Raw genomic sequence first — 27,330 nt, 5'->3', positions numbered from 1 at the left:
TGCCCGATTGTAATGTGAGTGCGGGCCGTCTGGGGAGACGGGAGGGGGGACAAGCGTGCTTTGGCCCGGTTTGGGGCAACTGTACATAGTGTGAGTGCACCCTAATATGGTATTAAATGATACCTTTAAATGTAAGTACAGTACATGCTATTTTTTGTCTCATTTATGTTAATAAAAAATCAATCAAGTTGTAATAAAGTTTTAATTGTGCGTTCTGTTTAATTTGACCTTTTTTCAAGCAAAAAATAATGCATTTCATATATTTTTTTACCCTGTTTTAGAGAAGAGATCCACTAAATGGCATTGAAGTATATATACAAAAAAAATCTATATAAATATATTTATTCATCACATTTGATGCAACATTAAAAGTGTTAATTTAGGGCTCACAAGGCACAAAATCAATCTAAAAATTGTCATTTGAAATCTTCATACTTCACCAATAAACCACTAGGTCTGACTTAAATATCAGCCATTTGAACATAATTAATATTGAAAATAGTATAGCATTTAATATAATCAATCACATATTCTGTTAAATATTTTAATAAGCACAGTTCAGAATACATGTTACCTAATTTTTACATAAACGTATCTGTTACCCTGAATGCAGATGATCTGTTTCACCCATATTTTGACAATTTACAAGTCATTTTTAACATTAAAGTGGACACTTTTCTTTGCTCGCATTGCTGAAGTGTGCCTCACGCAGGTGAGTGGGTTTCACAAACCACCCATGGAAACACTGTTCTCTCTATAAGCACCACACACTTACATGTTTACCTGCGAATGTACCACACAATCACATTGGGCTAATTGTTTTCTTTAACATTAAAATATCTTACACAATAAAAGTATCTGCACAGTCTGTCTTAGATTATGTGTATAGTTTAAGTAGTATATGTATAGTTAGTAGTAAATACAGTTAGAATACTGCTCCATTATGTTAGTTACTGTATACAGTAGGTTTAAAATAGCTCTTACGCACAGTGTTTATAATTAATAATTATGCTAATTTAAGATTTTTAGCACCATATTCCTGTGACACACGACATTTGGTTCCACACATATAGCGGAATAATAATAAAGCTCAACCTGACTTGATTTGACAAGCTTCCTATTCATATAAACCTGTTTTTCTCAGTTAAGTTTGATGTAGACCCCAAAAATCTTTGACCCTAAAATCAAAACATTGAAAATAGAGCATGTCTTTGTCTTTTAGCAACAGGCACAAAGTAGAGCAATCAAATGGATCACATTTGATGGGGATTTAGTTTAGGGATTAGCATTTTTTTTTATTGCTGTAACACAGTAAATGGGATTTGATGATCTCAGTATATGTCATCAGACGTCATCTGTCAAGACATCACATTCAAAAAAGCATTTTTTTGAGTTTTCAAATACAAATTTAAACAGAGAATTCCTAATAAGCATTCCGTTTGCTGATTCAAATTTGAATTCCTAAACGGAACGTGACTTTAAAAAGCTTTAGTGACTGATGTTACCTGTTTGAGGACGTCTGCTGCCGTTTGATACGAGCAGTCAAAGATGACACAAAACTCCTTCCCCTTCTTCATCTCTTTCAGAAGCGGCCGAGCGTCTTTACTGCCCGTCGGTAACTGGCGGATTTTGATCTTGATACTGTACCGGGACGGAGCCTTGATCAGCTCCTGAAGACGAATGAGCCCTGAAAATATCACACAGAGATAATAAGCAATGCTATATCTTTTTTAGAGAGGAAAAAAAAAATTTGGTCAAATTTGTATCACTTTTATTCTGCAAAGGGTGCATCAAAATGATAAAAAGGACCATAAAGATTGTTCTTCTTTTGAACTCTTCAATGATCATCATAATCATAAAAAAACTGAATAAATGTGACACCAATAATAATAATAATAATAAAATGTTTCTTGATCATCAAATCAGAATATTACATTTACATTTAGTCATTTAGCAGACGCTTTTATCCAAAGCGACTTACAAATGAGGACAAAGAAGCAATTTACACAACTCTAAGAGCAACAATGAATAAGTGCTGTAGGCAAGTTTCAGGTGTGTAAAGTCTAAGAAGGAAAGCATTAGTTGAATTACAATTGCAGATTAGAAAGGAAAGTGGAGACTAGAAAGTTGAGTTTTTATTCGTTTCTTGAAGACAGCAAGTGACTCTCTCGTTCTGATGCAGTTAGGGAGTTCATTTCACCAACTGGGCAGATAGAACGCGAGAGTTCGGGAAAGTGATAGCTTCTCTCTTTGGGATGGAACCACGAGGCGACGTTCATTCACTGAACGCAAGTTTCTGGAGGGCACATAGATCTGCAGAAGTGAGAGCAGATAAGAAGGAGCAAAGCCAGAGGTCGCTTTGCAAGCAAACATCAGAGCTTTGAATTTGATGCGAGCAGCAACTGGCAGCCAGTGCAAACGGATGAGCAGCGGAGTGACATAAAATAAAGTAGGAAGATTGAATCATAGACTGATTTCTGAAGGATCAGGTGACATAAATCTGAAAATCCAGTTTTAAATCACAATAAAAAATTAGTGCTGGGCAAAGATTAATCAAGATTAATTGCATGCAAAATAAAAGTCTATATTAATATAATATACACTCGCCGGCCACTTTATTAGGTACACCCAGTATTTACAGAAACTGCTGATCTATTGGGATTTTCACACATAACCATCTCTAGGGTTTACAGAGAATGGTCCAAAAAAGAGAAAATATCCAGTGAGCAGCAATTATGTGGGCGCAAATGCCTTGTTGATGACAGAGGTCAGAGGAGAATGGTCAGACTGGTTTGAGCTGATAGAAAGGCAACAGTAACAACCGAGGTCTGCTGAAGAGCATCTCTGAATGCACAACACGTCCAACCTTGAGACAGATGGGCTACAGCAGAAGAAGACCACACCGGGTGCCACTCCTGTCAGCTAAGAACAAGAAGCTGAGGCTACAATTAGCACCAAAATTGAACGATAGAAGATTGGAAAAACATTGCCTGGTCTGATGAGCCTAAATTTCTCCTGCGACGTGCGGATGGTGGGGTCGGATTTTGACATCAACAACATGACAGCATGGATCCATCCTGCCTTGTATCAACGCTTAAGGCTGGTGGTGGTGGTGTAATGGTGTGGGGGATATTTTCTTGGCACACTTTTGACCAATTAGTACGATCGCATCAATGCCACAGCATACATGAGTATTGTTGTTGACCATGTCCATCATAAAGTGTGAATCACCTCAGACTGGTTTCTTGAACATGATAATAAGTTCACTGTACTCAAAAGGCCTCCACAGTCACCAGATCTCAATCCAATAGAGCACCTTTGGGATGTGGTGGAACAGGAGATTTGCATCATGGATGTGCAGCTGACAAATCGGCAGCAACTGTGTGATGCAATCATGTCAATATGGAGCAAAATCTCTGAGGAATATTTTCAGTACCTTGTTGAATCTATGCCATGAAGGATTAAGGCAGTTCTGAAGGCAAAAGGGGGTTCAACCCTGTACTAGTAAGGTGTACCTAATAAAGTGGCTGGTGAGCGTATGTGTATATATAATGTTTTTGTAATACACACACACAGAAACAGAACTATATAAAAAAAATTGTTACAAATATATTTAAATTTATATATAATTTGTGCCATATATACCTCATATTCTTAAATATATATATATATATATTTTTACGCACATATACATGATAAATATACACAATACACACTCATAAAATTTGTAAAACAGATATTTTGGATGCAATTAATCACATGAAAATAAAAAATTAAAATTAAAATAGATTTTTGATAATGATATAAATGATAGAAATCATTTACAAACAGACTTTTTTTAATTAAAAGTGTTAGTTTTTTATTATTGTTTTGATTACACTTCTGATCAAATAAATGCAGCCAAGAAACTTTTTTACCAACTCCAAAATTTGGTTGTTTAAAACGTGAAATTTAGCTTTAACCCACACTTAACTCACAACATTTTAAATGAGTCACACTTTACAATAAGGTTCATTAGTTAATGTTAAGTAATACATTTACTAACATGAACAAACACTGAACAATACATTTACTACAGTATTTATTCATGTTAATAAATGCATGTTAATAATGCATTAGTAAATGTTTAATTATGATTAATAAATGCTTTACATGTCTTGTTCATGATTGATTCATGTTAGTAAAGGCCTTAAAGGGGTGGTCCAGAATGTTATTTTTAAGGCTTGGTTGTGTTAATAAGATGCAAAGCAATGTGTGCTCATGTTTAACTTGAAGGAAATCGTGTTATTTTTTCATAAATCTCACTTTGATTATACACAGCTACTCAGCTAACATGAAAACGACTGTCATATTTCCTAGTTTCTCTAAAAGGCCCACCCTCAAGTGACTCTGATTGGTCATCATCATAATATGCTGTGATTCGCCGATCGGCTCCACGTCACGCCCTGACAAGCACGCGCGTTTTGTGTAAACAGTCAGTCAGTCAGTCAGTCAACACGTGTCTGTAACGAGTGAAAATGGGATGCGGCTCCTTTAACTGTTTCTGTGCCTTTTAGTGTGTTTATGCGTGTATACGATGAAGTATCTGTAACACGAGAAGCGCATGTGCGCGGGAGAGATTTTTATTGTTCTTTTTCTCTCATGCTCGGATTAAGTTATTTTCTATGGTGACAGAATAAAGCACAAGATGTGAGATGAGACCTTTGTGAGCCTGGATTGATTTGTTTTTGATGTTACACTCCAGTTGGGAAATCATTGCTGTATTTTTTTTAAATCAACGCGTTACAGGACGTCTTTCATGCATATGCGGAATATGCCTGTGTAAGTAACATGAATCGTTCACATATCTTTTGCGACTTTATTGTCCGAGTTGTAAAACGCATAGCAAAGCTGCCTATAGAGAGAAACTCTGCCGTCTCCCACAGAGAGACGCAGGTGCTGGCCAAGAGAGCGTGTATGTGTATGTGTGTGTGTGCGTTTACAGCCGTTTGATAAATATAGATTTGTAACGTTAGCTAAGTCGTTAGCGGTTACCATAATTTCCCGTTGTTTACATCTTTGCTACAACACACCGTTAAAGTTAGACACTGTACATGTCATGATCAATTTTAACAAATAAAAACACTTACAGGTCATGACTCAGAGTTCACAGCGTCTCCTTGCTCCATCTTTGAGGAGATTTTAACTGAATCCAGCACTGAACTGGGAGAGATTCTGGAAGCTGTGTTTTGTCAAATCATGCTTGCTATGTATTTTATAGTTCTCTGGAACATAATTAATATTGAACTGTAAGCACTTCTGTGTTTGGGTCGTGTCATTTGGAAGCCCAACAACAGAAACAGAACAGCTCTGTGGAAACAGCAGGATGGCATTTCTCTCTCTGCAGTAACGTTACAGCGCCTCTGGCCACGGCCTTTACCTGCGCAGTGTGGGATGCGCAATAACGAACTTTTGTGATCTCACAGGGGGCGGAAGTATTTTTTGTAGTCCCCAAAATTCGTTAATTGTAGGCGTTGCTAAGCTAACTCTGTACAAATCAAGGTCACCCTTTGCATTAAACTTTGAATATTTTACATTCAGAGATGCTGTTTATGTTCATACAGCTACATTACACATCAACTGAAGTTTAAAATATAATATCGTAGTGGACCACCCCTTTAACTAATGAACCTTATTGTAAAGTGTTACCTTTAAATGCTACAGTATATTTATAATTCTCTCCACTCTTTAACAGGAAATTACTGCACAAGTCATTTTTTTCCACCAAACAGGAATATTGAAAAATGACACATCTCCTGATCTTATTAATAATACAGAAATGTCATTTCAGCAAACAAATGATCTAAGATATGATCTCAAAGTCAATATTAACCACAGCCGTTTCCACAAAAATGTCAAATTCAGAGCTCAAGCATGAATTATGGATGCTTTTCATTCTAACAGCTATCATGTGTTTGCTGCATGGCTGATAAATATGAAATACATACACTGAAATGATGGTGATGCTTCTAAATTCACACACATTTAGAAAATCTTTATGATGTTTAACATAAGCAGTGGCGCAGTAGGTAGTGCTGTCGCCTCACAGCAAGAAGGTCACTGGTTTGAGCCTCGGCTGTGGAGTTTGCAAGTTCTCCCTGCGTTTGTGTGGGTTTCCTCCGGGTGCTCCAGTTTTCCCCACAGTCCAAACACATGCGCTATAGGTGAATTGGGTAAGCTAAATTGTGTGTAGTGTATGAGTGTGAATCAGTGTGTATGGATGTGTCCCAGAGATGGGTTGCAGCTGGAAGGGCATCCACTGCGTAAAACATATGCTGGATAAGTTGGCGGTTCATTCCACTGTGGTGACCCCAGATTTATAAAGGGACTAAGCCGAAAAGAAAATGAATGAACGAATGAATGAATGCTCCACATAAATATAAACATGTAGCCTGTAAAAACATTCAATGATATTCTGTACAGTCTCACTTTGTTTTAGCCACTTGCAGAGAAAATTACTTGTCTTTAAAATACATAGATATAAGTAATTTCTCTATTCTTTTGAACTTTGTTCATCAAAAATCCTTAAAAAAATGATTGCGCATTTCCACAAAAAATATGAACTAGAGAAATGGTTTTCAGGATTGATGACAATAACTTTCTATAGCAGTAAATATGGCTTAATATCAGAGGAATAAATAATACTTTAAATGTGACCTTTTTATCATTATTATTATTATTATGTGAACTTTTTATTATTATTTTTAGTTATTCATTCATTCATTTTCTTTTCGGCTAAGTCCCTTTATTAATCTGAGGGCGCTACAGCGTATATGTTTTATGCAGCGAACGCCCTTCTGGCTGCAACCCATCATTGGGGGACATTGTTATTATTGTTTTTTTTTTATTATTATTATTATACTGACTTGTAAAAAAAAAGGCAACTTAAAACAATTTAAAATAAAATTAGAATTGCTAAAACTTTTAGAGAAATTAAAATGATAGCAGAAAATGTAACCAATTCGAAAAAAATGCTATAAAACTGTGTCCAAATGATACTAAAATAACAGAGACTTTTTGACAAGTTAGTCTGAGATTAACAACCAAAGTCTGCATTTAAAAGTCTTGAGTGTTCACATTTTTCAACATGTTTATTCATTTTCCTCTGGCTTAGTTGTTTATTTTTTAGGGGTCGCCACAGTAGAATGAACCTCCAACTATTCCAGCATATGTTTTACACAGCGCATGCTTTTCCAGTTGCAACCCAGTACTGGGAAACACCCATACACAATCATGAACTACAGCCAATTTGGTTTACCAAATTCACCTATAGCGCATGTGTTTGGACTGTGGAGGAAACCGGAGCACCTGGAGGAAACCCACACCTATACGAGGAGACGATTTTTCAACATATTGCTCTGTAATAGATTCACTCTATTAAAAAAAATAAAGTTTGAAAAGGTTTTTTATAGAAATGGAGTAAATTAACTGTTCTTGATTCCATTAAAACTTTCTAAAATTAGCTTTTTTAACTAGTATAGAGGATATTCTAAAAAAAAAATTATTTAAAAATTTTCATGTATTTTTTTTTTTACACTACAAAATTTTTTTTACGCAATTAAAAGTTTCATTGGACGTGAGGTGAGCGAACAACTGTTGTCGGCTCACAAAATGAGACACAAACCGTGAGGAGACGCATGATTTTATAGTTTACAAAGTTAAAATGCAAAGAAATGAACAGTAGTTTAATTTTGCCCGGCGACATTTGTTATTCGTAATTTCATATACAGATAACCACAATTTATACTATTGTAAAGATAATCGTGTTTATATAAACACTATAAATGAGGAATATAAATCACTATAAATCTCTTGTCCTGCCTATTTCAACCATGAGCCCTGCTGCTGGTAATCTGGAGAACTTAAGCGAACACAGCAGCACGGCGATGTGTCTAAATGTGAACGAAAAGACGAAGTCCGCCATTCTCAAATTCTCGTATAGCTCCCCCAGAAAAAAAATGCTTGCTGCACACAAACAGCTTTGCTGTATCGGCCCTGACAGCATCGCGGGAACAAACACGCAACAAACCCCGTGGATCATGGAAACAAACACATACGACCCTTTATTAACAGCTAAATACTTTGTGCTGTGGATATGTGGACACGGTTTCTCACAGCTTGGCACTGGCAGGTCTGTCTTGCCTTCGGAAAGCACGCGCTATCATGAATAATTAAGAAGCAGGGTCTTCTCATAGGATAAGAAAACTCCGCTTTAAATAATAATGAGAAACCGACGCATCATCACTCCACTTGCAGTTTTGCGAAAGTCACCGATTTTGATTCCGCCCCAAGTAATTTTAAACACGGTAGATGAAATTAGCTGACAAAAGCTTAAAATTATCCAGTTTTTTCCACAAATAAAGCTAATTTTAAATTAAATTAAATTAAATTAAATTAAATTAAATTAAATTAAATTAAATTAAATTAAATTAAATTAAATTAAATTAAATTCAATTCAATTCAATTCAATTCAATTCAATTCAATCATTTTCTTTTCGGCTTAGTCCCTTGATTAATCTGGAGTCGCCACAGCGGAATGAACCTCCAACTTATCCAGCATATGCTTTACGCAGCGGATGCCCTTCCAGCTGCAACCTATCTCTGGGAAACATCCATACACACTCATTCACACTCATACACTATGGACAATATAGCCTGCCCAATTCACCTATACCGCATGTCTTTGGACTGTGGGGGAAACCAGAGCACCCCAAGGAAACCCATGCCAACACAGGGAGAACATGCAAACTCCACACAGAAACGCTAACTGACTCAGCTGAGGCTCGTATCAGCGACCTTCTTGCTGTCAGATGACAGCACTACCTACTGCGCCACTGCGTTGCCTAATTTAATTTAATTTAATTTAACTTAATTTAATTTAATTTAAATTTTTTTTTAATGTATTGGACCCGTCTGTAACGAGTGTACGCACCTGTAGCGTCCTCGTAAACCACCGTCACGGCTTTCCACTTGTAGAACTGCACGATGTCCAGCACGGCGCGGCTGATGGAGGCGTAATCCGGGTACAGGTTGATGTAAAAGCTGTCTTTGTTGTCCACGGACGGGTGTTTCCAGCGGGTCTGGATGTGAGGAACCTCCAGCGCATTGCAGATGGACTGAACCGCACTCACTGAAGAACTGTGGGACGGCCCGAACACTGCGGCCACACCGAGAGCCAGCTGATCACAGGCTGACCACAACACACACACACAAAAAAACAGTATAAGCATTTACCTCAACTCAAATTAAACACGTTTCAATGGTGTTTTCTTCCTATTGTGAAGAAGTGAAACAGCTCTCTGATTAATAAAAAGAAATCTTGTCTGTTAAAGTGTAGTCTGAAAAAAATATCTCCAATGCAATGCTATTTTTGTGAATTATACAGCCGCACACTGCACTGCTCTACATTGCCAGTTATGTTCATTAAGGTGCAGTATGTAAGTTTGACCAGTGGTTGGACTAGGTATTGCATTCCTGGATCAAAACAAACGCAAGCACGGGTTGCCAGATTAATGACACCAACAGGAGCTAGTCTAATGCTGTGTTCACACCAGACGCGTAACGCGAGGATAAATTGCGATTCGCGCGTAAATAGTTGTGTGAACATTGGAGGTTGCTCGCTTCATTCGCGCGTCAAACCCCGCTTCATTCGCGTGTCAAATTCACTTCAGAACAGACGCGGATTGGCGTGATGGGCAAAGCTTCTGTCTGCCCCGTGACTCTAGCTTCATAGCTAAAGGGCTAACATGGATTTTATGAAGAAAATAACAGTATTTTTGTGCTTTATGAAGGATATAAACAGCGTCGATACGTTTAGAGCCGTGTCTGAGTCCACTACATCCTTTCAGAGGTGCATCCAGCTCTTTAAGCTCATAGACTCCTCCAGAAACTGAACCTGGCTGATGGAGGTTTTCAGCGGTGCTTCTGACTGAGCACAGCCCAATTTGATGAACTATTTGTCGCTGTCTGCTAGGGGATTTCCCCTGGGACACCGACAACAGGCGATATGTCACAATCACGCCCCCACAAGAGCAAGCTGCTGATTGGTTAACGCGGCGCGAATGTCCGCTAAAGTTCAGATTTTCGAACGCGAGTGATTCGCGCGAAACGCGCATTGAGCGCGTCAAATGCGCAAAACGCTCAATTTGCGCCACACCATTCGCGCCATGCGCACCGCGCAATTCTCGTCATTCGCGCCGCGCCATTCACGCGTATTGCGCCGCAGGATGTCTATTCGCGCGTTTGCATTAAATTAACATGTAAATCACTCGCGCTTGACGCGCGTTTTACAACTGGTGTGAACGCAGCATAACGATTGAGCCTAAAGGCTGATTTAAATAGTTTTCTATATAAAAGCAATGGCACACGACAGAAGAAATATTCTCCAAACTAAAAGAAGTTTTTGTTCTAATCAACACCGGAAATTAATACTGTATATATGAAACGGCTTCGATTTCTCACAGGTGAACAGCAGAAACTGACAATGATGATCACCTCAAACTTATGTCGTGTTTTGTCTGGTGCAAACAAATCTTGTCATGTAGCATGTTGTTAGGACACAGGGTTACAATGTAACCTTCTCAACTAATGTTTACACTTGTAATATTTATATTATTTGCTAATTAATAGTCACCTCATGTGGAATAGAGCCGAAGATCTTTAGCCGAACTCGAAGAACAGGACCCGACAGGTTCTGGCTTAAGTTCTATCATTTTAGACGGGGGTCAGGCCGGGCTTAGGCTTGTGCGGTAAATGAACATGTGATGCATTTCGATTAGCGCAAGAAAGTAATCAAATCCTTTGATTAAAATCTATCTGCAAAGGTGAAACAAATGATGACGGAGAAGTTAAAGGGCTCCAGTTGAAGGTTCATGCGCAAAGCGCAGGGCGCAAACGCTTTCAGGGCGTGTCAGAATGAATTTTTGCTAATTTAAGGACGGGAAAATCCGCATTGCGCTGTGGCGCATGGTCTAAAAGGGTTGAGTTTATTTTCTTAATGAGTTATAGCTGTGTTTTGAGAATAAACCAATCAGAGTCTCATCTCCCATTCCCTTTAAGAGCCAGCTACATCGCGCCATAAGCGCATTTGCTATTTACAGGACGTAAAGTAAGTGGAAAAACTGAGCATTTCACTAGCAAACAGTTAACAGTTTTTTAAACAGAAAACTGTAAAACAGAGCATCTACCACTCAAGAATGAGAGATAATCGATCTACTTTCACTTTCACTCTTGTGGATAGGGAAACCTTTATGCACAGACATCAATTAGTCTATAAATAATTAATTGCGTTTGTTAAGCACAAATATTTGTTTTTATATATTTCTAAATTTAGTTCTAATTTCCAGCAAATGAATAAATGAACAATAATAACAAAATGTGCTCAAAAACCTGAGTTATATCCTAAAACACATGCTGTGCCCCATATGGTCTAAAACCTGACAGGTGGGCAAATCTAAGCTTGTTTTTAATAAAACAAATATAAATATGGATATAATAAATAATACTGCTAATAATAATAACATTATACAAAAGCAAATTGTTATGAATGAACTGAAAAAGCCTCCCGAGATGAAGAAGACATAAAAGCAGTGATTTTTCATATTTATGTAGGCTAGAAAATAATATGTTTTGTAATATTTTAATCCTTTATATTTATATCCTATATCTATTCTTATTATATCCTATATATCCTTAATATTTACATTTTTTCATATGTAAAGATATTTGCCTATTGCTCTACATCTTGTGTGTAGGCTATGAAGCAGTGTGTAAGCGAGGCGCCGGAGTTTAGACCGGGTTTGTTTTGGTCTAATGAAAAATCTATTATAGTTTCTCAAAATAGCGACGCGCCAGCGGTCCGCCTCAGAACGCCTTCCTTTTTAGACCAGAACGCCTATGGGCGCACATATGAGCGCTAATGCATTTGCTATTTAAACAGCGTAGTGCAACACCTCAAAATGACTTTTGCGCCAAGCTGAAACTAGCAAACAAGTATTGCGCCGCGCCTTGCGCCACATTGCGCCGGGTGTATGATAGGGCCCAAAAAGAGCGAATTTTAACTGCGGTCAGGCCAACAGCCAATAGGGTATATGTCGAAGCATGCTAATAGGACTTTTAATTTGCCAGTAACCTGGGTTAACCGATTCTGGTGAACTGAATGCTATTACAAAATCGGCGCGTTTAAGGTCTGTTTTCTTTAAAACTCAGCGATCTCCACTGGCTGAGTGATATCCGATATAAAGTGGGTCTCATATTGTACAAGAAGCTCTGCATTAATATACATTTTCCCCGCCATGTCTTTATAGTATGAGCATTTATTTTACCCCAGTATATTCAATGGAGCTTCTGCGCTAACCTGCAGATTCTGATGGGTAAACGGCTTTTTGCCTCGTTTTACGCTTGAGCAACTCAAGCCTACTCAAGCAACTCAAGCCTTTTGCCAAAGTCTATTTAACTGATTGTATTTTAATTACATTACAACATCGATGCTGTAAAAGGAACCGTATAAAATAGAAAAAAACTCAGAATAACAGCTCATCGAAAGTTTATCAGATTGGGAACAACACTAGCTCGCCATATACCCAATTCAAAAACAGTGGTCATTCTAGCCGCCAAGGTATTTCGGCAGTCGCGCATACACTCCGTATTACAGTAGAGCGCTAAACAGCAATGTACAGCAAGCTGACAGGGAAGATGACGAGGTCACTCGCTACATTAAAACTGCTGTCATGGAAAATGAAATGGATGTTCTTGGCTGGTGGAAGATGAAAAAACAATCCTACCCAAAACTTGCAGAATTACCACATCAGTACTATGCATCTCGGCCAGTAGCAGCAGTAAAAGGGTGTTTAGTGCTGCTGGACGCACCATCAGTGCGCAGGGACTGTGCTAAAGCCATTTACAGTAGATTCAATAATGTTCCTCCACAAAAACACGTAGCCTAATCTTGGTGAGTAAAGGATTTTCAGGGATAGGATATTAATTAAACCATAAATGCATAATGTAGACAGGGTAAATAGGCTAATGTTGTTATTTTAATTTTCAGCTTCACCGTCACGTTAAGGCCAGATTGTAAAGAGAAGTGGCAGAACAAATCCCACAGAGCCATTATCTTAATTTGGTTATTGCCAAATAACCGTCATAATTTAGAAATTATTTAAATTTAATTTGTTAGGAAAGACTTATTTTTATTGTTGCATTGGCCAATGTAAAGGCTAAGTGTACCAGGCTCATTTAGAGTGCTGAGATACGATGTTACAGAGACTTATTTTATTTCTTTGTTCCAACTTCTAAGTGGCCGATATGTTTGTTATGAATAAATTATGCGAAAACACGTATAAACGACTCATTCTTGAAAAAAGGCAAAAGAGCTGTGTGCGCGTGCAAATTTGAATAATGTCACGCTATAAACGGGTTCGGGCTTCGGGGTCGAATTCTGTCTGGCCTAACTTTTATGGCCTGATTACAGCTCTAATGTGGAACTCTGAATCTGCGTCTCATTTCGGAGACTGCTACTGTCTCCTGGAGGCCGCATTTTGGTCATGGACATGTAACAGGGGCCAGGTAGTGTGTTCTGTGCAGGTAAACCTCAATCCTCTGACCTCTAAAGGTGCTCTAGCGACAGCACTAGAGGCCATGGTCCTTGGCCTCCTTGTTAGAGCAACTGACTCCCATGCGGAAGGTCGCCGGTTTGATCCCAGCTCGGAGCGGGTTGGGCGGCGTAGGACTGGCGGGGTTACATTGGTGCCATGACCCAGATGGGAGTAAGGTTTAGGGGGGTGAGTGTAACAGAAGCCAGCTAGTGTGTGCTGTGCAGGTAAACCTCACTCCTCTGACCTCTAAAGGTGCTCTAGCGACAGACGCTAGAGGCCATGGTCTTTGGCCTCCTTGTTAGAGCAACCGACTCCCATGCGCAAAGTCGCCGGTTCAATCCCAGCTCGGAGCGGGTTGGGCGGCGTAGGACCGGCGGGATTACATTGGTGCCATGACCCAGATGGGAGTGAGGTTTAGGGGGGTGAGTGTAACAGAGGCCAGCTAGTGTGTGCTGTGCAGGTTAACCTCACTCCTCTGACCTCTAAAGGTGCTCTAGCGACATACTCTAGAGGCCATGGTCTTTGGCCTCCTTGTTTGAGCAACCAACTCCCATGCGGAAGGTTGTCGGTTCGATCCCAGCTCGGAGCGGGTTGGGTGGCTTAGGACCCGCGGGGTTACAGACACATGCTTTGAGAGCCATCCTGACAGAATGAATGAAATAGGCAGTTTTTCAACAAGGCAACCCTGGGTGCCGAAATGCAATTGGCTAAACTGGCATTAGGCAGGTTAAAAGAACCAAAACAAAGACAGCGTTCCAGCACGTAACGCACATTTTCAAAGCAGAATCACTGACTTCAGTATTGTTTTTCAGATAAACAAGAATGTTCACTTAGCATGTTTCTGAAATATCTGCAAACATATTATGGTATTTTTATGCTTTAGAAGAGTCAAAAACTTACAGACAGCACCTTTAATAAGCATCACATCACAGGACTTATTTCTTAATACTAATACCGAAGGTCTGACTAAAGTCTGAAATTTTCAAATGTATGTTTTTTTGTTTTCAAATCTAGCAAATTTATCATACTGCCTGCACACAAACCTTTTAGACAGAGTCCGACGCTTATTAAATAAAGAGCCCCTATTGTGGGTTTTTGAAAATGACCTTCCATGTAGCTCTAAGTGAAGTGAAATATCCAGCTGAGAGTTAAATCTGAAAGTGGACAGTTTTTAAAACTATTGATTCATCTAAAAAAAAAGTCGACTTATAGTGATTACAATGAATCACTATAAGTCGACTTATAGTGATTACAATGAATCACGATTACAATGAATTACAATGAATAACGAGTCTTTAGCAGTTTCGGCGTGACGTGGCTTCAAAACATAAGCTCCGCCCAATTGTTGCACATGCAAACTCGGGAAAATTTAAACCTGCAGCCCCGCCCACTAACACAGCAGCAAAGACAAACAGATCCTGAAGTCATCATGAGTCATGAAGACGCTGTGCTGACCTGGATATCATTGGAAGTGTGAGGGAAAGAAGTGATTCAGCAATCTACACGCTTACAATAGGTGGTTCAGTCGTTTGTCAAAGGAAGGATCAGAAAAGACTACTGATGTATGAGACTTGTCAGATGAATAGACAGACAATACAGCAGGGGTGCGTGCAAAATAAGGCCAATTTATTAGGCACATAGGCAGCCTGCTGCAGGTGAGGAGAAGCGCTGGTAAGCGCTACAACCCCCTGGCTGGGGATGTGATCGTTGGGCAAAGCAGAGTACAGGTAAGCCCTGGGAACATATAACACTTCACGCAAGAGGTGCCACAGCAATGACTGCAAATAGAAATGATCTAAGTTACAGCTGAGAAGGGAGAAAAGCTCCAAAATGAAAGATCATTAATGAAATCAGACCTGGGCCGTGACACATTTCATAACTGTAACTAAAAGGTTGTCTCCTTGTTTTCTCCAGCTTGCTAATGATGTATTTAATTTTGTTTTGTTACTTGTAACCGCTTGCACTCTATGTGGTTAACTCTTTATATTCTCATATCACGTCTAAAGTCACGCTGAAATGCGCCGCGTGCCACTGTGTTTACAGATTTAAAGGGCCATGACACCCCCCCCTTTCGGTTAAAGTCTACTTCAAAAATTTTTTCAAAAGATGCATGATTAATGGGCGTGGAGCTCCGCGAGCAATCGGGCAGGATTGGGCGTGGCCAGCAGGGGAGAACGTGAGCGAACAACTGTTGTAGTCAGTCGGCTCACAATATGAGACCAACCGTGAGGAGACGCATGAGTTTATAGTTTACAAAGTTAAAATGCAAAGAAATGAACAGTGCTTTAGTGCCCTGCTACATTTGTTATTCGTAATTTCATATACACATAACCACAATTTATATCATTATAAAGATAAGTGTGTTCATGTAAACCCTATAAATGAGGATTCTCCCTCAATCCCCGTATCCAGCAGACTCAGTGCAGCAGGTCTCCTGACCTGTCTATTTTAACCATTAGCCCTGCTGGTAATCTGGAGGATTTAGGCAAACACAGCAGCACGGCGATGTGTCTGAATGTGAACGAACTCCTGATAAAAGAGAGCGTCCGCCATTCTCTAATTCTCGTGCTGCTCTCCCGACAAAAATGCTAGCAGCACACACACAGCTTTGCTGTATGATCTGCCCTGACAAGATCGCGGGGGAAAACATGCAACAAACCCCGTGGATCATGGAAACAAACGCATATGAGCCTTCATGAACGGCTAAAAACTGTGTGCTTGGGTCCGTGTCTCAGCTCGGGCTTGACTCTGGCAGGTCTGGCAGGTCTCATGAATAATTAAGCAGCCGGCTCTTCTCATAGGATAAGAAAACTCCGCTATGAATAATAATGAGAAAACCGACGCGTCATCATTGCACTTGCAGTACTGCGCTACATCGCCGATTTTGATCCCGCCCCAAAAATCATTTTAAACCCGGAAGCAGAAATCAGCTGACAAAAGCTCAAAATTATCCAGTTTTCCCCACAATTAAAGCTGACAGGTGCTAACATTGTCTTAACTGATGCTCAACACACACAAATCTGTTAATATAAAAAAAAAGTTCTCCAGTGTGTCCTGAACCTTTAAATGCGTTTGTGAGCTCGCGTTCCACTGCCGATTGTCGTTACTGTTCCTACACACGTTTAGTGGTCAAGGTTCAGAATAGTTCAGCTTTTCCTGCAGTGTGGATTAATACTGAATGTGTGTCATAGTTAAGAATGGAGCAATATGCTGGTGTTTGACTACACTGCTTTTGGTGGTAAGGTGTCTGAATAACACTGTTGAGTAAGTTTACTTGAGTAAGTTTTGTCTTATTTTCAACTCCGAGTTCTCCTTTAAGACGCTCCAACCAATAGCAGAACAGCAACTAAGTAAGGCTCCATCTGATTGGTCAAATTTAGATAAACAACCAATGCATAAAATAAATCACGCATGTCTTTGAAGCATATATTGCATACACTCGAAATTATCACGATAATGATCATTTTGCAATATATTGTCCAGCGCTAATAAAAAAGGATAGTTCACCCAAAAAAACTTTCTGTCATCTTTCTTCATCCTCCACTAGTCCCAAACCGGATTAAGTTTCTTTCATCTGTTGATCACAAAAGAATATAAATTGATGAATGTTGACATTCACTAGCCAATGACTTCCATAGCATTTTTTTCAGTGCAACAGCTTTCACTGCTGGCTTCCACACGACTGATTTGTGTTGGGACGAAATAAGAATTAAGTTAACTTATTGGTTTTCAAATTAAGTGGATTGAACATCAAACAATTAAGTTCTCCCCCCAAAACTCAAGAATTGTGTTGTTTCAGCTCATTTTAAATAAGTAGTTTGAACAAACAGCATAATTGTTTGAGTGTCCTTCAATTAGCATTCTTCAAAATATCTAGTAAAACAAGTGGAGGATGAGGAAATGATGATATAATGTTCTTATTTCAGTGCACTATCAGTGTAAGGCCCAATCCCAATTCAATTTTTGTACCCATACCCCTTCCAACTACTGAAGCGACCCGAGGGCTTGACAAACCACGCTGAGCATTTTACTAGCCCCTTTCACACATACAGACCTTTCCGGAAAATTGCCGGCAATTTTCCGGAAAGGTTGTATGTGTGAACAGGCCCTTTTTGAAAATACCGGTAAATTCGTTCTGGCTATTTTCCGGAAAGAGAAGTTGTAAGATTACCGGCAATTTGCCGGAATGCTGCGCTGTGTGAATGTAGAAGGAAGATTGCCATAATAAGCGCGTGCACGTCTAGAACGTGCTGACGTGAGACGTCTGCTTTAGCCAATCACAACAGTCAGATGCATTTACGTCCGCGCGGTTTGTGAGAATAAAAGCCTTTGAATATTTTTCCAGACACATTTAGCTGCTAGAAGTTAGTCAGATCACATTTATATGTTCATCTTAATGCCAACTGTGTAAATAATCATCGATGAGATGCTTATGATAAGCCGTTGTTTGTTTACCTTCAAGCTTTGCATGTGCCTGTGAAACAGCCTGTGAGCGCCTGCACACACACATATTATGATCTCGACATGCGAAAGTGATCCTGCGAAAGTTGTTCACAATATTGATCATCCACAGAGTCTGTAATTTAGTCAAATGTTTACAAATACAAGCGCAGCCGTTTAAAGCCCATTTGTGGTGAATGATGTCAGAATTTCCCGGTATTTTGGAATGAATGTGTGAATGCTCTTTTCCGGAAAATTTCCGCAATGTCCTCGCCTGTGGGAACAGCGCTTTTTTGAAAATACCGGTAAAGTCGTTCCGGAAATTTTCCAGATATTTACCAGTATCACTGTGTGAAAGGGGCTACTGTCTCGCGCTGAACACTGTCTACCAATCACAACAGGCTGTCATCGGTCCAATCAGCGCAGATTAGCTTTACGCTACGGAGGGGTTTGGCAACAAATAAATCACTGAACGATTCATATGGGAGTCGCTGGGATAATTAGGTAAAAACAAATGCATGTTATAAGACCATGAAAGTGTTTTTTTACCTTGCATGCAGATCAGTATGTTGCTGGAGACCCATATAACCAAAATATGACCCTTTTTTAATGTATAATATGAACTCTTTAATCCATTGCGAAATAATTCACAAAACAATAAAAGATGAAAGTGTAAATATTGAGTACATCCCATCCTTAGATTCAAGGGCGGACTGGGACAAAAATTCAGCCCTGGCACTGTTGCCACATCAGCCCACATTACCGCACTGACACAGCCCCACCCACAGACACGCACATTCACTATTTATTTTGGTGTAAAGATGATGAAATAATATGACATTTTTGCACCTTGGATTGGGTCGGCCCATCTTGAAACCAGGCGGCAGTTGCCGATTGGGCCAAATGCTTAACATTTATTATTATTATTATTATTATTATTATTACCATCATCATAATATCACATCTAGCAAGAGATAAAAGCTGTCTGCACTTAAAAACAATACATATTTAAAAAAAAAAAAAACTGACCGGCCCACATTTAAAAATTGGTCCAGCCCTTCTGGCATTTGCCAGAATTGCCAGATGGCCAGTCCGCCCCTGCTTAGATTTTGCAGAGAGAAAGGAGAGTTGCACATCATTATTAAAGAGCTGCGGGATTATCCAGACACATTCAAAGTTTAGATGTCCATGGCTTGGTTTTATACTTTTCTAGCAATACTGTAACCACACATTAAAAAGAAGACCACCAATTTCAGTGAACCACCTGACCCTGAACAGAGACTGGCAGTTTGTCTAAGGCACGGAGACACAGACAGATACCTGCAAACAGACACACATGCACACATGTTTGCTGTGTCTTTTCGTTCCACACTTTGCTTATCACACGGGCTTTGTGTTGTGACACCAAGTGGATTAGAGCAGATTTGGAAAATTTTAAAATCATGTTTTCCTCTGCAAAAATACTTTAACTCAAATGGTAAAACTTGCTGTCAAAAGTCCAAGTCATTTTTGAGTTCAAAGAAATGCATGAAGTGATTCATTTGTGCTGTGAATAAAAAGTGTAAGAGTTCTAAAAAGGGAAGCATCAAACCTCGTCTGGAGGCCTCGAAGCTGTCAAAAAGGTTGATTCTCTGGATGTCGTAGGTCAGGGTCGTGTTGGGCATTAAAGTCCTGTTTCTGTTAATGTTGGTCACAGCGAATTTGAAGGCAAGTTCCTCCACGCTAATCGGTTCATTCTCGAGCGTCTCGAAAATCCCACCTGCACACACAGAAAAACCCAGTTAAACACAAGGCAAGGCAAGTTTATTTATATAGCACATTTCATACACAATGGTAATTCAAAGTGACTTACATAAACAGGAATAAAAGAAACAAGAATAAAAACAGCAGAATAAAAATGATTAAAAACAGGTTTTAAAAGAATGAATGGCATAATCGTGCGATCTGACAGACGCAGCACAGTGCTCATTCAGTAAAGGCACAGCTAACAGATGTGTTTTCAGTCTTGACTTGAATGTGCCTAATGTTGGAGCACATCTGATCATTTCTGGAAGCTGATTCCAGCAGTAGGGGGCGCTGTTAGTCGCTGAAGGCCGATTCACACTGCTTTGACTGAACTCTTGGAATTTCTAGTTTATTTGATCCTAATGATCTGAGGGATCTGTTAGATTTGTATTCAGTGAGCATATCTGTAATCTAATGTGGTCCCAGGCCATTTAGTGATTTATAGACAAGAAATAATACTTTAAAATCTTTTCTGAATGTAACTGAGAGCCAGTGTAAAGACCTGAGGACAGGTGTGAAGTTCTCTGAATTTCTGGTTCTGATTTTCTGGTCTTTATTAGGAAGGCCGGTCAGGAGTCCATTACAGTAATCCACCCTGCTGCTGATAAAAGCTTAAAGGGTCACGAAACACCAAAACACATTTTTTGAGCTGTTGACAGTCGTATATGTGTCCCACACTGCTAAAACACTATTAGGACACCTATATTTCACTAAAAAGTGTAAATTGGTTGTTTTTGCGTTATTTCAAGCAAATTCGTACTTCCTGTTTGAAACGAATTTTTGAAGCTGCGTCACGGTCATGACATAATAGCGTGTATTCCAGCGTGCAGACTGGGCGTCTGTGCCTGAGTGTGTCTTATTACGTCTTACAGTGTGATGCATTGATGCATAAGTAAGGCTTGGTTCAAACCAATCAGCGCGCTCTATTGTGCAACTTCATTAATATTTATTACTGTCATAGTGTTTAGACGACAGAGACGCCACGTTGTGTTGGCAAAACAAGCGTGAAGTGTTGCTTTTAAAGTTTGCTGCAGTTAAGTTTTGTTTTCATTTTCTCTCTGTGAGAGCTTATCTGGAGTCACGTGTGGATTAACAGTGTACGCGACGCTCGACAACAATAACTTACGTGTCTAAGGAGGATTATTGTTTACCTGAGAGCTGTTCTCATCTGCAAACGCTGAGATCCGGATTCGCTTGTAGTCTCCTCTTAATAAAGACGCGGCTCTAGTTGCTGGTGATTGTCCTGTCTCTACAGATTTGGTAAGTGAGCGACTAGTGCTCTTTGTTTATTTAGTTTGTTCGTATCGAACTAAGTTAACTATTGCACCGAATGCAAACATGTTAGCACCACAACCAAACTTTAACTTTGTGTAGGATTTTCACCGCATTTAGTGACGGAATAACACACGCGGCTTTCTGACACCACCTGTTGAGTGCATCTAAGTTTCTGGGAAATGCTGAGGGTTTTTTTTCTCATTCGCCGTGCGGTATCAAACATTGCATGAATAATACACGCTTAGAGCAGTTCCTCCAATCAAATATCTCGTGTGTCGCGAGGGGCATGAATGAATTCCCTGAATGAAAGAGCCAAACTGCAGTTAAAGTCCACCATTTAATAATTTGGCAAATAATTCGACTACAGACGTCCATGTAAACACAGTCACATTGTCCCCTATGTGTGTGTGTGTGTGTGTGTGTTTTGACTCTGAAAATCAGCGCGTCCAAATAGACACTCCCACACCATGCCTCTTTTCTTCCTCCGACACTCCCCCCTAAACAGAGCTGGACACGCCCACTTTTCTCACTTTTTCCAAAGTAGAGGTGTGAAAACACACTGCTGAAACAAGGGGGTTTCATGGCCCTTTAAACAAGTTTCTCTAAGTCAGAAAATCCTGCATGCTGGACATTATCAGTTTGGAATATACCACATTCAAAATAAATGGCTTAAGACTTCCAGTCCCATTCACTTCCATTGATTTTTAGAAGATAAAAACGGCTGGTTAAGTTGCTTGATGTTGCAAACGGATGTTTTCTTATCACATTATCCTACTTTGTCTGTATAGTCATGAACACACTTGTTTGTAGAGAAAGAAGTTTGACCGTTTTCTGTCATTTATTACTCCTAGTCATTCTTTCCCATGGGAAACTGAACTTCTAAAAGAGCACAATTCCACATTGCAACGTATGCCTATACATGTGTTCCATGTACAGTGGATCTGGAAAGTATTCATAGCGATTCACTTTTTCCACATTTTTTTTATGTTACAGTCTTATTCCAAAATGGATTCAATTCATTCATTTTCTCAAAATTTGTTCACACAATACCTCATAACGACAATGTGAAAAAAAGAGTTTTTTAAATTGTTGCAAATTTATTAAAAATAAAAAAGCTGAAAAATAACATGTACATCAGTATTCACAGCCTTTGCTCAATACTTTGTTGATGCACCTTTGGCAGCAATTACAGCCTCAAGTCTTTTTGAATATGATGCCACAAGCTTGGCACACCTGTTCTTGGGAATTTTTGCTCATTCCTCTTTGCATTACCTCTCAAGCTCTATCAAGTTGGATGGGAAGTGATGGTGTACAGCCATTTTCAGATCTCTCCAGAGATGTTCAATAGGATTTAGGTCTGGGCTCTGGCTGGGCCCCTCAAGGACATTCACAGAGTTGTGAAGCCACTCCATTGATATTTTGGCGGTGTGCTTTAGTCATTGTCCTGCTGAAAGATGAACCGTCTCCCCAGTCGGAGGTCTGAAGCACTCTGACGCAGGTTTTCATTCAGGATGTCTCTGTACATTGCTGCATTCATCTTTCCCTCTATCTTGACTAGTCTTCCAGTTCCTGCTGCTGAAAAACATCCCCACAGTATGATGCTGCCATCACCATGCTTCACGGTGGAGATGCTATTAGCCTGGTGATGAGCGGTGCCTGGTTTTCTCCAAATGTAACACCTGGCATTCACTCCAAAGAGTTCAATTTGAGTCTCAGCAGAACAGAGAATTTAGCTTCTTATGGTCTGAGAGTCCTTCAGATGCCTTTTGGCAAATTCGTCTGGCCACTCTACCATACAGGTCTGATTGGTGGATTGCAGCACAGATGGTTGTCCTTCTGTAAGGTTCTCCTCTCTCCACAGAAGAATGCTGGAGCTCAGACAGAGTGACCATCGGGTTATTGATCACCTCCCTGACTCAGGCCCTTCTCCGATGAAAAAAAAAATATATGGAAAAAGGGAAGCGCCATGAATACTTTTCGGATGCACTGTATGTTCAAACAAATAAAGAATAATAAAAATGACTTTGGTCAAAGAGAAGCTGAAATGATGCTCAATCTGAAAATCATCTGCAACACAAAGTGCTAAAAGGGGGGAAAAATAAAGCTATGTTCTTCCCAAAGTAATGTACATTAAAATATTTTTAAACTCATAATGGATTTTTAATGGACAGCAAAAGTGGAGTCAAATGTACTTTGGTAAGATTAGTTTATATGAAATTTCTAAATCATCTAAAAGCTTCATTACAAATTTCAAATTTACATTGGACTTTGTATCTCTACAATGCATCTAAACTACCTTGATGTCAAAATTACATCAAATTGGTGGATGAGGAGATTCCCCCAATCCGTAAAGCACTTTGAATGCCCAAAAAAGAGCTTTATAAATGTAAGGAATCATTAATTATTATTACTATTAAATTAACATCTAACACTGTCGTCTAAAAACACATCAAAAATCAAATATGATTTTTAAAAATATAATTAGTTAACTGTAGAGTTTAAATCATGCTTCATTCAAGACCAGATATTTCTCCTAAAATCAGCTTAGAGGTCACAGTGGAAACAAATGAGACTCATGTCTAAACCTCACGAGGACAGCAGCAAAAAGCTGCAACTGAAACAATTATTTCTCCAAGACACAAGTCATCTGTCAGTCACATAATCTCTTTCAGCATTGCAGAGGTTTTTCTTTTTTTGCTCAACACAAAAACAGTTAATGGATTTTTCGGTCATGACGTCTCTAATCCTTAAATGACCTTTAATCTACATAACAGAACAGCTACAGACAGAATAAAGCAAATGAATAATGTGAAATCTGCTTTAGGGCAGAGCAGACACGCATACTTCAACACAAGCTGGAAGTCAAACCTCTCAGAAAACACATTTGACCTAAAAAGATGCACTGCTGAATAAACACTACCTGACAAGAGTCTTGTCGCCTTTTCAAGTTTTAGGAACAACAAATAATAACTTGACTTCAAGTTGATCATTTGGTATCAGGCTTATATGAAAGGCAAAGGCCTCTAGATTGTGCTGATTTTACCAACATATGCATGATAGTGAATTCTACCTGATGTATGCATGATGATAGTGAACTGAGCTCATGATCTGAACTGAAACAAAATGACTTAAGTGACAGGCAGCAGGGTCCAGCTAATTCAGCTCCCCACTCAGGCCACATGTTGGGCTCTTTATAGAAGATAGATAATGGGTCTCAGGGCAAATGATCCACCCAGAAATCACCAACCAGGCTCTGCAAATAACTAAAACAAATCAAACAAACCTGGTCCAGCACGGAATGTGTGTGTTTTTTGAATTCCCAGGTTCTGCAGGTTGCAATGTCACGAATTTTGCTTGCCAATCTTAAGCCAATCGTAACAGATTGTTTTGGTTCAATTTGGAATTTCCTCAACAAGAGCAGAGTCCAGGAGATCACGCTGTGAGTGAGTGCTCCGACTTGCCACCCCTAGTTCACTGGATATAACAATCAGTCTGACTAGATCATCTGGACTGACGTTTAGGAATGGGCAAATCGATCCTAAGATATCGATATTTTCATCCCTGGGAATGTATCAAAAGGATCGATCCTTAAGTAAAAATATCAATCTTTTCTGGGGTTTTTTCTTACTGAGTGATCAGAGATTTTAGAATATCTCAATAATTGTAGCTCTGCATATTATACAAATATTTACCTAAATAGGAACAAGAATGGGAACTATAATATTCTTCTGCTAATAGGTCAGCGTTAGCTCACGGTACAGTAGTACAGACGCCACACACACCCAGTGAATTATTTTTATACAAAAAGTCAAGTCGAGTTCAAAACAGACAGCCAGTTTATATTAGAATCAAATCTGATATATGTCCATATGAACACACAGATAGAAGCACAGGAGAGATTTTCCTATTTTATTATGTTTTTTTATTTAAACAAGGCTTGTGCAGTGTATTATTTTTCATTATATATAGTGCTATTTAGCCAATTATAGTTCTGTAATTTTAATAAATGTAAAAAGGAATCATGTGTCTTGTGTTTTATTTAATAATAATAATAATAATAATAATAATAATAAAAATAATAATAATAATAATAATAATAATAATAATAATAATAATAACAATAAAAATAATAAAGGTGATAAACATTTTTTTTTTTTAAATCACTATAAGAAAATTTATTTAAGTATTGGTATCAATATCAATAATACTTGTCTTGAAATACTTGGTATCGGATGGGAAACAAAAATATTGGTATCGCTCATCCCTACTGACGTTTGAGCTGAACTGAAACATGAAGACAAGGTGGGACTAAAATTAGCTCCTCCTCTTGTAAAAAAAATAAATAAATAAAAAAAAACGGCCAATAGCATTTAGTTTTTATAACAGTATCAAATAAAAAGCAAATGGCTGTTTCTCCATACAAAGTCCGGACTAGCATCTTTGGAAGTTTAGACTTGCCAAGTTCAGACTTGAAAGAACGAGTTGGGTACTTCTTCAAATGGAACGACAGTGTACTTTATAACGTCACTTACCTCACCATAGATTCATCGGTTTCACTGTACATTAACAATAAAATGATTTAATTATATAAATCACAGCCTCATGATTATTATTGTAATAATATTATGAATATTTTTGATAAAAAAAATGTAAACATAAATTCATATAAATGTAAATTGTGTTATTATACACAGACTCGTGTCTTTGATTATCAAATTTAATAAACTACGAAGGACAATAATAAACAGGTTTAAAATACAACACGTAAACAAAAGGAAATAAAGACAACGTTAAGCAATTTGGTAAACAAAGACAAACAGCGTGCAACACATAACATAATTAAAGACAATTATAAAACGTAACAAAATAACACTGACAAAATAATACACCTGAGAACAAATAATAGACTTAAAAGACCAAAAACTGTCTGTTAGATATTAGGCATGGGATGATAACCGTGTTCGAGGTATACCGCAGTTTGGAAAAATCAAGATTTTGAAATCGCCAAAATTTTCTACTATACCGTTCCCCAAGGTTTATGTAAGATTTTTTATTTAAGGACGACAGTATCTTCAGTAGAAAAGATCTCCAAAGATGTCGTTTTAAATAGTAAAGGAATCTGTGTTTTTAAAACAAATAATGACAGCAGAAGTCAAAGATTCATTTGAATTATTTAGCCGGACAAGGTGTCTGCAGGTTCTTAAAAAGTCTTAAACTGTCTTTAATTTCAAAAACCAAATTATAGGCCTTAAAAAGTCTTAAATCCACTGAAATTTTGTGTTGTAGGTTTTAACTCATTTTGGTCTTAATTTTCCACGTAAAGCTATACCCAGTCAGGCCAACACCCATCCAATCACTAGAACTATATTTCAATAAAAGTTATAAGAAACGTTTATTTATTAACTCTGTCTACTTATTAATATGGTTTAATTATCTTCCTTACAGTAACATTAGTTTTTAATGTTTTTTTAAGGTTTTAACTTGGTCATAAAAAAAATCTTTAAGGTTTAGTCTCGTCTGAAATTTAATTTACTATAGTCTTAAAATGGTGTTAAAAACGTCTTTTAAAGTCTTACATTTGACTTAATGAAACCTGTAGACATCCTGTTACTGCTCCAAAATATTTAAAAAGTTTCTCAAAATATAATATATTGTGTTCAAAGGGGGAGCAAGTTTTAGTTTTTAACCCAGACATTTAAAAAGAACAGATTTTACGGCAGAAATCACAATACCGTGAAAACCTGATATTTTTTATCCATTCTAGGATGCCTGCGCTTCGCAAGTTCGCACAGGTCACTTCTCCATGTGTCCTCTGCAAAAGGGGCGGAGCACGTACACATACGGTAATTGTATCAGTACATGGCAAGATGTGAACTTTCAATTAGAACAGTACACATGGGAGTTTTCCAGGATAAATAACAAAATGGGAGGGTGGCGGGAGATGGGTCTGAAACATGGGAGACTTCCGGGGTGTTGGCAGGTATGCTCACATTCACTCTGCACTCTGACTACTTTAATATTGTTGCGCTGAACGCTGTCGACCAATTGCAACAGACTGTCATCGGTCCAATCAGCGCAGATTAGCTTCACAATAAGGAGAGGTCTGGGAACAAATGAATCACTAAACGAATCATATGGGAGTCGCTGGGATAACTAGGCAAAAATAAATCCATATTATAAGACGATGAAAGTGTTTTTT

General features: G+C 38.6%; 1 protein-coding gene across 7 annotated transcripts in view; it reads right to left on the bottom strand.

Annotated features, from left to right (window-relative positions):
• Nucleotides 1-27,330, bottom strand: part of grik1b (glutamate receptor, ionotropic, kainate 1b) — an 87,372-nt gene that overhangs the window by 36,879 nt on the left and 23,163 nt on the right. For all 7 annotated transcript variants that reach the window (XM_087284622.1, XM_087284621.1, XM_087284624.1 and 4 more), the window contains 3 exons: nucleotides 19,663-19,830; nucleotides 8,972-9,229; nucleotides 1,506-1,687 (listed from right to left, as the gene is read on the bottom strand). In XM_087284622.1, the coding sequence (XP_087140748.1) occupies nucleotides 1,506-1,687; nucleotides 8,972-9,229; nucleotides 19,663-19,830 (608 nt within the window). The remainder of the gene's footprint in view (nucleotides 1-1,505; nucleotides 1,688-8,971; nucleotides 9,230-19,662; nucleotides 19,831-27,330) is intronic.

The sequence above is a fragment of the Danio rerio genome, chromosome 15 (assembly GCF_052040795.2).
Source record: "Danio rerio strain M-AB ecotype USA chromosome 15, GRCz13ab, whole genome shotgun sequence".
NCBI classification, from domain to species: domain Eukaryota; kingdom Metazoa; phylum Chordata; class Actinopteri; order Cypriniformes; family Danionidae; genus Danio; species Danio rerio.
Note: the sequence above shows the minus strand (reverse complement) of the source record. Positions and strands in the feature narration are given on the sequence as shown.